This window comes from Chenopodium album, chromosome 20, assembly GCF_948465745.1.
Source record: "Chenopodium album chromosome 20, dcCheAlbu1.1, whole genome shotgun sequence".
Taxonomy (NCBI): domain Eukaryota; kingdom Viridiplantae; phylum Streptophyta; class Magnoliopsida; order Caryophyllales; family Amaranthaceae; genus Chenopodium; species Chenopodium album.
In genome coordinates, this window is record NC_137853.1 from 32,447,133 (window position 1) to 32,460,671 (window position 13,539).

Consider the following 13,539-nt stretch of genomic DNA (forward strand, 5'->3'; position numbering starts at 1 on the left):
CTGATTCTGATACTGTTGTGTAAGTGTAAATGTTTTTTGTTTTGTATTTTTTAATCATATATATCATGATTCTGATTCTGATATTGTTTTACTTATATTATTATTATTTAGGGAAAAAAGACCCTTGATTGCAAGGTGCAGACCACACACATTGGAATTAATGATGAGTACTTTTAGTCCTAATCAACAAAAAGCTGTTGAAGAAATAGGTTTTGGTGGTTTATTACATCTGAAATTGAAAACTTTGAATCGTCAAATGCTACATTGGCTGGTTGAACACTTTAATGGTGGTAGCTGCATGTTCACTATTGCTGCTGGTAAAGAGTTTGTAGTTACTAAAAATGATATATGTGATGTCTTTGGCTTGCCTATGAGTGAGATTGTTGTTCCTGAACTTCAGAAGACTCCTGAAGAAGGTAGTGTAGATAAACGTATCATTCAGTCATGGAGACTTGATTATGGTCTTACTGAGAAGCAACCTCTGCATTTGTCAAAAGTGGAGTCTAGGATGGTTGATTTGGATGATGGTTGACTTGATTATGCCTTGTATTAGGAATCACCTGCATTGAAAATAAAGGGGTCACTTTATGCTGTTAAAAGGGTTACTTTATGCACTAAAAAGGATAACTTTATGCAGATAAAAGGGTAACTTTTATGTGAAAAGAAAAACTTTATTGTCAGATCTCAAATCTGTAAGATGTCAATATAAATCTTTTACCTCCAGAATTGCATTTGCCATTGCTTGGTCCTGGTCAGTGAATATTGAAGTTGGTTTTCTATCCTCCATAGCTTTGAAGAAGGTTTGTAATAACCACACAAATGAATCTGTTGTTTCATCCCCAATAAAAGCACATGCAAACATACAATTATGCCAGTGATTATTTATGCCAACAAATGGAGCACATATAAGATTATATCTGTTGGTTCTGTATGTTGTATCAAAGACAAGAACATCTCCATATATCCTATAGTCTTCTAGCATTATTGAATCTCTCCAAAAGATATTGCAAATTCTTTCTTCTTTGTCAAACTTCACTCTAAAAAAGAAGTTTGGATCCTCTGATTGTTCTTGACTTAAAATGTTCACTAAAGTTTGAGCATCTCCAGCCTCAATTTGTTCCATTCTTAACCTTGAGCAGAAATTCAGGTGATCTACAACACTATGGCCTACATTCTGTTCTCCTCCAGCCTCTGTAGCCATGTAATAGTAAGTGTCCATTGTAGTTAAACCTGAAGATTTCATTGTTTTGATTGCTTCAGCTTTTTCCTCTGTCATTTTTCTTTCAGAACGATGCAAATAATGCCACTGTGGCTTTGTTAGCTCGTGGTTATGCTGAATAACATGAGACACCACCTCAAACTGTCCTTCTTTATTCACTTTTGCTCTTATGCATGCCTTGCAATTTGATCTTGTAATGGCTACTTGTCTTGGCTTTCTTGCTTTTACATTTACATCCTCTTCATCAACCATTTCAACTAACTTTGTTTTCTTCTGACCTGAATGTCTCTTTCCCTCAGCAGAACACACATAGTTTTTCTCAGTTACTATTTTTGTGTGTTGTTTGAATCTAGTTGTATGTTTTCTTATTGAAAATCCCAATATAGCAGCATGTTTTTCATACAATTCCAAAATTTCTTCAAAAGTTTCTCTTACCACACCAACAAATGATCCTCCAAGATCTAAACCAGAAGCATCAATTGGATTTGTATCTGTTATTTAATACAAACAAATCAGATAATAACCACAGCCAGCATAAAAAAAGGGAAACATTCGTGTGAAAATAGGGTAACTTTTATGCATGAAAAAGGTAACATTTAGGCATTCAAAGGGTTACTTTTTGCATACAATTTGAATTTTCAGCATACAATCTGAGTGTAACATTTGTGCATAAATAGGGTCACTTTTAAGCATGAAAAGGGTAACATTTAGACATTCAAAGGGTTACTTTTTGCATACAATCTGAATTTTCAGCATACAACATGAGTGTAACATTTGTGCATAAATAGGGTCACTTTTAAGCATGAAAAGGGTAACATTTAGGCAATCAAAGGGTTACTTTTTGCATGCAATCTCAAAAGTTCTGCATTCTATCTGAGGGTAACATTTAGGCATAAATAGGGTCACGTTTATGCATAAAAAGGGTAACAATTATGTATTCAAAGGGTTCTTTTTTGCATACAATCTCAAAAATTTATAGAAATTACCTTCAGTTGCATTTATTTTGGTTGTTTGTTCTGAATTTGAATCAATTGATTTATCAGGAACCACTTGATTTTCAGCATTGTGTATTACGTCTTCTGCATTATCAATTGCTTCATTTGCATTATCAATTGCTTCATCTGCATTGTCTGGATGGTTGAATATTGGTACGAATTCATCTCCAAAACAATAAGTTTCTTCTTCTTCTATAATCGATCGATTTAAATCGATTTCAAATTCAGTCTCAACTTGCCTCTGTTTTTGTAGCAATTCGTGAATGAGATTGCTGCATTTTGTTGTATCGAAAGTCGAATTCTCCATTGATGATCGATTTCTGCAATTTGTAAGTTTTCTCAATTATTTTCTCCTCAATTGATGATCGAATTCTTCTATTTGTGCGTTTTCTCACCTTTTTTCTCCTTGATTGATGATCGATTTCTGCAATTTTTGCGTTTTCTAACCTTTTTTCTCCTCGATTGATGATCGTTTTTTGCAATTTTTGCGATTTCTCACTTTCTCTCTCCTCAATGGATGATCGAGAGCTGCGTTTTCTCACTTTCTCTCTCCTCCATTGTTCTGCGTTTTTTTGATTTTTAGGTATAAAATTCCTCGATTTTAAATTCCGCGATTTAAAAAAAAAAAAAACAATAAATAAGTTGCACGTGAGAAAAACCCGATGTACAGTAAAAATACTGTACACCGGGTACATGCAAATGGAATTGATATTTGTGTAGCTTTCATAAGTTTTGTCATTCTAAATGAACTTATAGATCCTTCTTTTATTTTTCTTATTTTTTTTTTTTTTTTTTTTGGAATTATCGAAAAATATGGATCCCTCTTGTTATGGTTATGGGGTTAGTTATTTGAAAAAAAAGAACCTTGTTTTATTTTATCATGTTATTGAAACCACTTAATTCTGTAATAGGTATGGTTCAAGGTGTGTTTGATACTTTTATGTACGTTCCAAGTGCTTTGATAAGTCAATAGAATCTATGTTAGTTTGGAGTTTGGACATTAATCTTTTCACTCTATCTGTTAAGTCCGCAACTTAGAGACAAGGTAGAAAAATATACAAATAGCTTAATCAAAATTTATAATGAATTATAAAAATGTGTTTATTCAACAGTAATACAATTCGTGAAAATTTTGTTTAAAAAAGAAAACGTGAAAAAGAAATTAAAGTTGATGAAAAACTAAGGGCCTGTTTACATTTACTTAATTTCAGTTCAGTTTAGTTCAGCTCCAATCAGTTCAGTTCAGTTCCTAATTTCCTTCTGTCATAAAATATTCATTTCAGCTCAGCTCAGTTCAGCTTCAATCAGTTCAGCTCCAATCAGTTCAGTTCAACTCAGTTCAGTAAATGTGAACAGACCCTAAAGATGCGATACAATTCCTCTTGATGTCACCTTTAATATAATGTATAGTTAAGTTACTATAATGATTGATGATGATATAAACAACTATGAAGAAAATTTGTCAGAGACAATCTTTTATTTAAAACATATTTTTTTGTCTAAGACAAAGACAACGAACCTTTTAAAAATTTTCTGGCAGAGCAAAACCTTAATTTTTTTTAGGAACAACCACGCTACACTTAGCTTTCAAGCGTTGACTGTCCCTTTCCGGTGTTTGACTCCCATGTGCCTTGCACGTGACCCTTATGTCTCCTAATTGCACCCCTTTCCCTCCAATTTTGTTCAATTAAAACCCCACCGCCAAACCCTAACCCCAACCTTTACCTCAGTGGAAATCGACCGACAAACCCCCTTTAACCACCAATAATGGTCCTCGGCCCTCTACATAGCACCCACCCTAGACCCCCGAAACCACCCACCTAACCCACCCCGACCCGCAAAACAGGCCCTCTCCCATCCTTCGCCACTAAAACTGCCCCTCATACCTTTCCCATCCTCGAAATTGGCCGTTTCGGTGGTGGGAGAGAAAGAAATTGAAAAAAGGAGTAGTATTGAGTTTGATCAAGAACCATGACATATTTAAATAGAGTAGTTTAACAAAAATAAGAAATTGTAATGTTTAAATGAATAATGAAAACAAAAGAATAGTGTAACACTTTAAAAAAAATGGAGAGAGTAATTAAACAAATATACTTTGTTTGTCTAATTTTGTTTTGTAAGGAAATTAAGTTAAGATATTTGTTAAATTGAATGGAAAAGTTTGATTGAAATATATTATTTTAATATCATTTAGTTTTTAGCAATAATATTTATATTAATACTAATAACTGTACTTGCTATTTTGTATTAGAATTATACTAGATTAGATCCCGTGCGATGCACGGGTTTAACAAAATTTTATTATGAATTATTACAATCTTTGAAAAGTTATACAATAATTTACACAAAAGAGAGAGTTATAGTTTCTTTTAATATAAACAAAAATTAATTAGTTTTATACCATTTAATTTAATAAAGACACCAAGGTTAGTACCATGTAATACTCAATTAATTACAGATTTTAGTTAGCTCTACAATAAATTGGAGAGAATCATAATATTTATAATACGCATAAAATAACATGTTTTTTTTTTTTTTTACCAAATTTATACCTTAGAACAAAGACATCTAGGTTACTGATACACACTCTCCCCCCTTACCAATTTAATCAGTTGACAAACTTTGATCGACGCATGGTTTGGGCAATAATAATGAATTACCTTATATAAAATGTATAAAGAATATGAAATTAAAAATAAGGAATATATATGAACTAAATATTGAAAAAAATATACTTCGTTGGTATAGTAGAAGATTGTTTAAGAAGATTTGACAAAGAATTAAAAAAAATGAAAAGAAAAAACATTTTGTAGGGAAAAAACAGCACTAGAAAATGACACGTGACATTCCTGTTGTCTGTTTTAGTATTATGTTATTGATTGATGATTGATTGATTGATTGATTTATTGTCTATAAATCTTGTCAACGAAAAAGGATATATATAGAAAGAAAGTATATATAGGAGTTTATTTTAATTCATTGGAAATGGTTTTTTTTTTCTTTTTTGAGAAATGTCAACATTAAGAAATTGATTGATTGATGATATTCCAAAACCTTTGATACACATACGGGTGTACATGGAGAGGTATCATCAATCAATCAATCAATCATCATCAATACTATATACTAAAAGACACACCAGCGATGACACATGTCATCTCCTGGTGTGTCCTTACCTATTTTTCTTTTTTTAAAAAAAAATTAAAAAATTTATTAATTAAGGAAACAATCATTTACAAAAATATAATATTATTTTTTATACGTATTCCATATTAATGTAGTAATTATTATATCTAAAATAAAAAGATTTCACAACTCTTTCTAAAAAAAAATTTAGGCAATTATAAACAAAAAATCAATACTATATACTAAAAGACACACCAGCGATGACACATGTCATCTCCTGGTGTGTCCTTAACTATTTTTCTTTTTTTAAAAAAAAAATTAAAAAATTTATTAATTAAGGAAACAATCATTTACAAAAATATAATATTATTTTTTATACGTATTCCATATTAATGTAGTAATTATTATATCTAATATAAAAAGATTTCACAACTCTTTCTAAAAAAAATTTAGGCAATTATAAACAAAAAATTATACTCTTAAAATAATTTGTGACCTATTTTACAATAAGAAAAAAATTGCTTTTTTTTTGTCTACTTTTTTTTTAGTGGTATATTAGATGTTTCAATTAAAAAATGCAAATATCAAATCAACCTATCACATAATTTGTTATTCGTCGACTAATTTATAATAATGCTTATTAACCAATAATCTATAAGTATAAATATAATTATTGATCACCGTGCATGGCACAGGATTTAACCTAGTGTGTATCTAAGGGTGAGTTTGCTCATTAAATTAATTTTTTTTATTTGAATATATTAAAATGAGCCAAATATTAAATGAACATAAAATACCTTTGGATGTATCATGTACCCAAGTGTATGTAATAAATTTTAATTTGCTATAAATGGATTTTTTTTTTTTTTTTTGAAAAAAATCTTAAAGGACACTAAATTTTATTAATTAAAATCATATGGCATCTACAATTGACAATTAACGATAATGAAAACGAATTATTATATTTTGATTGATAATGAGAAGTTTTTTTATTTTTTTATTTTTTTTTATTTTTTTATTTTTGGTTACAGCCGTTCATGGCACGGTAGACTTATCTAGTGTCATTATTAATTGAGCCACACTATTTAACCTTTTCATAGGTTCTTAATCACGTTTCTGCAACTAAAAGTCTTGTCATTAAAAAATTTAAATAACACTCCTAATTATAATGACATGACCTCATTACTATCCACAATCCAATAGACCAATAGAGTATTAGAGTACTAGAGGGTACTTGTGGGTTCAAGAGGCTTCTATAACTATGAGGTACTCTCTAGATCATTTGCCAACTTCTTTTTTTTTTTTAGATTTATTCCTTTAAATATACGCTTTTTATATATTCTTGCAAAATCATGATATTCTTGTCTTGTTGCCAAATAATCAAGGGAAAAAAAAAATAGTATGTGCTCAAAATCTTTCAGTAATCAACTTTAGGGAGCTGCTATCATGGCTTTAAGAAATGCAACGGTACGTTCTATAATCCATTTTATTTATCCTTAATAAACATTTTAATCTAGTATCATTGTTCAATTGATCATTGATTTAGCTCTTCAACAAGGGAAATATATTCAGTTTGTTATGTTTTTTTTTGTCAATAAAATAATGTAATGTCTGCAAGAAATAATACATTTGTTACAAATTTTTGCATTATCTTTCTTACATAAGGAATGCATGTTAAAATCACTCGTATTTACTTGTATGTGTGATGCCATAAGTCATTAGGTGGTACTCTAGGCAAAACAGGGGTATAAGCAGAGAATAAACGTATAAACAAACTAAATTTTTTAATTTTTTTGAATTTTTAGGCTAAAATGCTCAAAGGCGTGATGCCCTCTTTATCAAGGAGCCGTAACATAGGGACATCAACACCAAAGATGAAGGCATATACGCCTACACTAGCAGGAGGCGAAGAGGCTCAAACATGCGTAGGGACGGTCCGATCCCGTGGAAGGAAGAGCATAAAGGATGAATTGTTGCCCAAGGGTAAACCCATGGGAGACTATGTTCCGGTGTATGTAGCTATAGGGATGATAGGATTGTCCGTAACGTTCGGACTCGTGACCGCGAAGCAAGAGCTGTTGTATGCCCCGGATGTTCATGTTAAGAAGAGTAGGAGAGAAACTTTGCCTGAGGTGGTGGAACCTGAAAATGTTGTTCATGAAGCTGAGGGGTTTGTTAAGAAGTCTTTCTTTAGGAAGATTGCTCATATTCAAGAGAATAAGGAGCCTGTTGTTCCTAACCCCATTCGAGGGGATCCCCTTGCAAGGTACGTACATTCGGTATCTTGTAATTTTTGTATAATGTTGTTATGAGATGTCGTGACTAGAAAAAGTTGTCACGTTTTATATTTTGAATTTGATTGTAACAAATTGTCAATATTTGTTTGACATTGAACTCGTCTAGATGGTGTAGTCAAAGTGGATAGCTATTGTAACATACGTTTGATGTTGGGTCTAATCGTTGTGATGCAGGTTGTCACGAGTGGAATCGCTAAAGACAGTGGGAGTCGACCCAAAATGAAGTGGATAATTCTCACAGCTGATGGACTATCTCGAAAGCCTAATTGATTAGCGTTGTCTATCTATGTTGTTAATCCAAATGCGTTTACACGACATGATCATTTTCTAGTTCTGAATTCTAATACGTAGAGGTTAAGAGGTGTACTGGATTGTATATATGTTTTGTACTTTGTAGTTTGTACATTGGAGTTGTTTATGTATTATTTAACCCATCATGAAACAGCTAGTTTTTGTATTCAAGAGTCCCATATATGCTTGGAATGTTGGACTCGTATGAAATAAAACTTGGAATCTACTCAATCTAGATGATTGTCTTGTTAAGAAGACAAGTACTACGTATATTAATTTGACAACTGAATAAAAATTGCTTTAAGAGGCTTCCTAACTTAAGATTCTTAACTTGTACTGTAATAAATATACAGTAAATTCTCCAAAGAATAGTCCCACTTCTATACCATAAGCATCATTGTATATAGCCCAATAAAAGCCCTATTAGTCCTATATCGATTTTAATTTTTGGTGATCAAAAATTTAAATGTGGTTTACTTTTGTTCCTTTGTTCCCAAGTAAAATCATTTTGTTATGCTAGATAAGGGCCAATATACGACATATATATTGTCACTAACTCACTAATGTACAACTACCAATTCCCATCTTTTAGATGTTGCACTCTCATAATATGAAAATTGGATGTATAACAGCCTTAATATTAAGGGACATCACATAGATATAGGTGAAAGGACACTACTTAAATAATAAATGGGGTGCAATCAAGTCAGGATGTGATGTTGTTGTGTCAAATTTGTTAATGGATGCACCTTAATAATAGCCAGCGCTTTTACTATTATTTTCAATTGAAATAGTACTTTTTATTTTTTTGTAACTTGCAATCCAATCTCATGACATGCTCTTTAAGATAAGATTAGATAGTGTAAATGAACAAATTAGCAAAATAAATTTTAACGGCTATTACATATCTCTTCTTTATTCCCTATGTCAACTTATTTCGATAAATTTTATTCGTTTTTCTCCTCTAATCACCTATGAAAAGTGCATTATAACTACATTATAAGTAAAAATAAATGGACTGGATTCAAGTATAGTTCTATCGATATCAATACATGTATTGGTCCATACCTAGCCAAATGTTAAGCTCAATTTTCGACAATTAGGAGTACATCATAAATTTTTTTTTTTTTTTTTTTTTTGAACAAAGGACAACTACATACTAATCCCAAGAAAGAAACCCCCAATTTCCATATCCATTGAAGTAAAATAAAATTAAAAAAATATTATCAAACACCCAAAAATAGAATAAGAAAAGCTACTATTATCGGAAACATGTAAGAAAAACAAGGAATGGAAAAAATTAAACCCAAAACTCGGGTCAACGAAACGGGTGGGTGAGAAAAAAATAAAAAACAAAAATAAAAAAGTACTGCATCAAATAACGTAGGCAAAATCGACGTGGCAAAAAACCATTGGCTAATTTAACGTGGCGAGTGATATCATTGGTCCGAGTACTTCGTTCACAGTCCTATTAAAACAAATCTCACTCTTCACTTTTATTCTTAGATGCGCTTCATTTGCAACTTCTCGATCATTCAAATTACGGTGATTTTCTCTCACTCTTCTTCTACTTAGGGTTTTCTGAATATCATCTTTTGTTGTTGTTGATCAATTTTTGGTTTGATTTTTCCAGATTTTGTGCTCTTTTTCAGTGTAATTTGTGTTAATGGAGACGCGTAAAAGGAGTAAGAATCAGTTTGTTGGATTGTTGCTTGTTGCATGCTTTGCGATTCAGCTTTGTGCTGCTGATCCTGTAAGTGAATTGAGTTTTTGATTTGTGAGATTTGAATTGTTTTTGTTGATTTTGTTAATTGATTGATTTGTTTGTTGATTTTTTTGAATTGGATGATGAACTCAGATCTTTTACGAATCGTTTGATGAAACGTTCGAAGGTCGATGGATCGTTTCTCAGAAAGAAGAATACAATGGTAAATCTCTACGAAATAAATTCTTAGTTGCTTGTAGATCTGGATGATAGTTTGATTTATGTGTAAATGATCTTCAAAATTAGATTGTAATGGTAGTTAATGGTTATTTGACAAATGCTGTTTAGATTTTTGATCTTTTGAAGTTGCGATTTTTAGTTAAATTTGGCTTATTCGTAGATCTAATTGTGACAGAAGTTCGAATTTTTAAATTTTTGTAGGTTTTGAATCTCAATGTTAGATAGTTGGTTAGAATGTGAGTGACGTCGATTGTATTTCGTCTAGAATTTTAACAGTCAGATGTACTATTTTGAGATGTCGGGAATAATTGACACATTTCCTAAAGTAGATTAGATAATGCAGATATTCTGAGTTCTGAATGTATCCTCACTCTTTAGTGTTTTCTGTTGAAATTGAGGTGAATCTATTATGGAGTACTTATGAAGGATTGGGACAATGCGACTATTAATCATGGATAACGGGAGTATTTAATGTCATTATGTTAGTTGCTTAAATTGCACCATTTCTGAGTGCTTTCAAATAGCCTAGTCTTTGATTAATTATTATAGAGTATTATACACTGTAATCTTAAATATTTAGCAAATGTACAAGCGGAAAAAGTTATTGTGGAGAAAGGAAATATGGTTAGAGTGGATTTCAATTACAAATTCTTTTTACTCATAATTAAGTTTGTCTACGTAAGCAATACAAGGCCTGAAATAGAAATTTATAGAGATGGTCCTAGAGTGAATTCAAGCACGGTTAGTGAATGTGCAAGCTAACTTTTACGTTTTAATAAATCACATCTTGGTTGAGTATGCAAATGTCTTTGACATTACTCGTGTTATGCAACCATCTAATGGAATAGAAAATCTCGCTACAATTAGATTTAAGTATATTGATAATCACACCGTGTCGTCATTTGGGTTTTGCCTTGAATCACATAAATATTAAGAAGGCAAACTATCTTCTACATTATAAAAAAGCACAACTAGGTTAAACATGAAATTTGTCATTCAAATTAATATACAATCATCTAATATGGATGAGAATTATCTCTCATTACAAATTGGCATTAAGTGCTATTAATGCTGGTCTGTCTGGCGTGCCTTGATTCGCATGTGTGCATCATGTCATGTGTTGATACAAGTTTTTTCCTTGTAGCATTCTTGATATATCTTGGAAACTGGTTTTTCCTGGTATACATTTGCTGTTACATTTGTGGTCTTGTGGATATTCTGAAAGAAGGATTTTCTGTCTCCTTATTTTCTACTTCCATTGATTTTAAAATTTGTTTTCTGCAATAGATATCTGGATCTTATCTTGCTCAGGATAGTAATGTAATAGCCTGATGTATGTTAACAAGAGAAGAGGGGGGGGGGGGGTAATATGTGTGGAATTTCTTATTTCAGAGACAATTTGCCGGGGGTGAGTAGGGCTGCTCCTATGCTATGTAACAGTATTGGGATTCATGTCGTCCTTTAAATTTTTCTAGTGCAACTCCTAACTACCTGAGTGCTGTCTTATATAATCTTGTTTCTGCATAGGTGTTTGGAAGCATGAGAAAAGTGAGGGACATGAAGATTATGGGCTTCTAGTCAGTGAGAAGGCAAGAAAGTACGCCATTGTGAAAGAACTTGAAAAACCTGTTGAACTGAAGGGTAAAAATGTTGTTCTTCAATTCGAAACTCGCCTCCAGAATGGGCTTGAATGTGGTGGTGCCTACTTGAAATATCTCCGTCCTCAGGAAGCCGGATGGGTGCCAAAGGAGTTTGATAATGAGTCACCTTATTCTATCATGTTTGGGCCTGACAAATGTGGGTCAACAAACAAGGTTCACTTTATTCTGAAGCACAAGAACCCAAAAAGCGGAGAATATGTTGAACACCATCTTAAATTTCCTCCATCTGTCCCATCTGATAAGTTAACTCATGTGTACACCGCTGTTTTGACCCCTGACAATGAGGTGAGAATCTTGGTTGATGGGGAGGAGAAGAAGAGGGCAAACATCCTTTTAGGTGATGATTTTGAACCAGCTATCATCCCACCAAAGACTATTCCCGACCCAGAAGATAAGAAGCCCGAGGACTGGGATGAGAGGGAAAAGATTCCTGACCCAGCAGCAGTTAAACCTGATGATTGGGATGAGAGTGCACCAATGGAAATTGAAGATGAGGAAGCTGAGAAACCCGAGGGATGGTTGGATGATGAGCCAGAGGAAATTGATGATCCTGAGGCATCAAAACCTGAAGACTGGGATGATGAAGAGGATGGTGAATGGGAAGCACCAAAAATTGAGAATCCCAAGTGTGAAGAAGCACCTGGTTGTGGTGAATGGAAGAGGCCAATGAAGGCAAACCCGGCTTACAAGGGGAAATGGCATGCTCCCCTAATTGACAACCCAAACTATAAGGGTATTTGGAAGCCACAAGAAATTCCTAACCCTAACTACTTTGAGCTTGATACTCCAAACTTTGAGCCAATTGCTGCCATCGGTATTGAGATATGGACCATGCAAGACGGCATATTGTTTGACAACATTTTGATTGCCGAGGATGAAAAGACAGCTGAATCATACAGGCAGACCCAGTGGAAGCCAAAGTTTGACGCAGAAAAAGAAAAACAGAAGGCTGAGGAAGCAGCTGCCCAGCCAGATGCCATTTCAGGCATTCAGGTGAAAATCTCATCTTTGTTTTTAGCATAAAGTGTTTTTGCTATTTGAGTCTTTACCTGAACTGTGGTGTGTTCTCTGTTGCAGAAGAAGGTGTTCGATCTCTTATACAAGGTTGCTGATGTTCCATTTTTGGAACCCTACCAATCTAAGATTCATGTAAGTAAAGGAATATAATAAGTATATTTGATAAAATGTTATCTAAATTATAAAATGATGGTAACGGGTATTCTGGAGGTGTAACCATTTGTTTCTTTACAGGAATTGATTGAGAAAGCAGAGACACAACCCAATATCACCATCGGTGTCCTAGCTTCCATTGTCGTGGTCTTTGTTAGCATTTTGTTGAAGCTTCTCTTTGGTGGGAAGAAACCGGTGAGTGTTTTGCATTACTCTCCAACAGATTATTTTAAGCTGCACTCATATCTTTTTGTTCATGTATCCTTATTTTTTGGGTTACCCTGTGCAGGCTGCTGTGAACGCTCCAGCAAGTGAACCTGCCGCTCCAGAGGCTTCAAGCACCAAGGAAAGCAGTGAGGAGAAGGAAGAGGAAGAGAAGGAAGAAACTGCTGCTCCTCGCCGAAGAACTAGGCGTGAGACCTAGATAGTTTGTTATAAATGTGATACTGGTTTTAACATTGTGATATTATCGGACGTAATGATACGGCCACCGAAAGAAGAGTAACCGATAGTGGTTGCAAGAAATTTTTTGGAAGCATAATTCAGTTGTAGGAATGTAAATGAGGATTTTAACAGGATCTCAGGGACTAGTTTCTCGATGAAAATGGAATTTTGCACTCCCTGTATTTTGGTTTTTATTGGATATTTAGTTTATTTTATCTTATGAAGTTTACTTCTTAGTAATTTTATGTTTGACAAAAGCCGATAAACTCATAAACATGTAGCAATTATAAACTGTTGTGATCTGTAGGAAAATGTGTTCCTTTGGATAATAACTGGTGTTATGAATGACTAATATTGTCCAAATTTGAAGTTTGGATGATATGAAAAAACA

General features: G+C 33.1%; 3 protein-coding genes across 4 annotated transcripts in view; 2 read left to right on the forward strand and 1 right to left on the reverse strand.

Moving 5' to 3' along the window:
• LOC145596556 (succinate dehydrogenase assembly factor 2, mitochondrial-like) overlaps positions 1-13,539 on the reverse strand; it is a 90,879-nt gene that overhangs the window by 70,214 nt on the left and 7,126 nt on the right. The gene's annotated exons all lie outside the window — the stretch shown is intronic.
• LOC145596579 (uncharacterized) lies at positions 7,262-8,059 on the forward strand. The gene is made up of 2 exons (XM_081652765.1): positions 7,262-7,606; positions 7,812-8,059. The coding sequence occupies exons 1-2, from the start codon at positions 7,332-7,334 to the stop codon at positions 7,858-7,860; spliced, it is 324 nt and encodes a 107-aa protein (XP_081508891.1). The 5' UTR covers positions 7,262-7,331; the 3' UTR covers positions 7,861-8,059.
• Positions 9,409-13,365, forward strand: LOC145596501 (calnexin homolog). Of its 2 annotated transcripts, none has more exons than XM_081652675.1 (7): positions 9,409-9,473; positions 9,562-9,681; positions 9,787-9,856; positions 11,401-12,527; positions 12,612-12,683; positions 12,786-12,899; positions 12,994-13,365. In XM_081652675.1, exons 2-7 carry the CDS (start codon positions 9,595-9,597, stop codon positions 13,126-13,128), a joined length of 1,605 nt encoding a protein of 534 aa, XP_081508801.1. In that variant the 5' UTR covers positions 9,409-9,473; positions 9,562-9,594; the 3' UTR covers positions 13,129-13,365. The 2 variants fall into 2 exon arrangements, with proteins under 2 accessions (XP_081508801.1, XP_081508802.1); XM_081652676.1 differs by having other exon boundaries at positions 9,429-9,473; positions 9,581-9,681.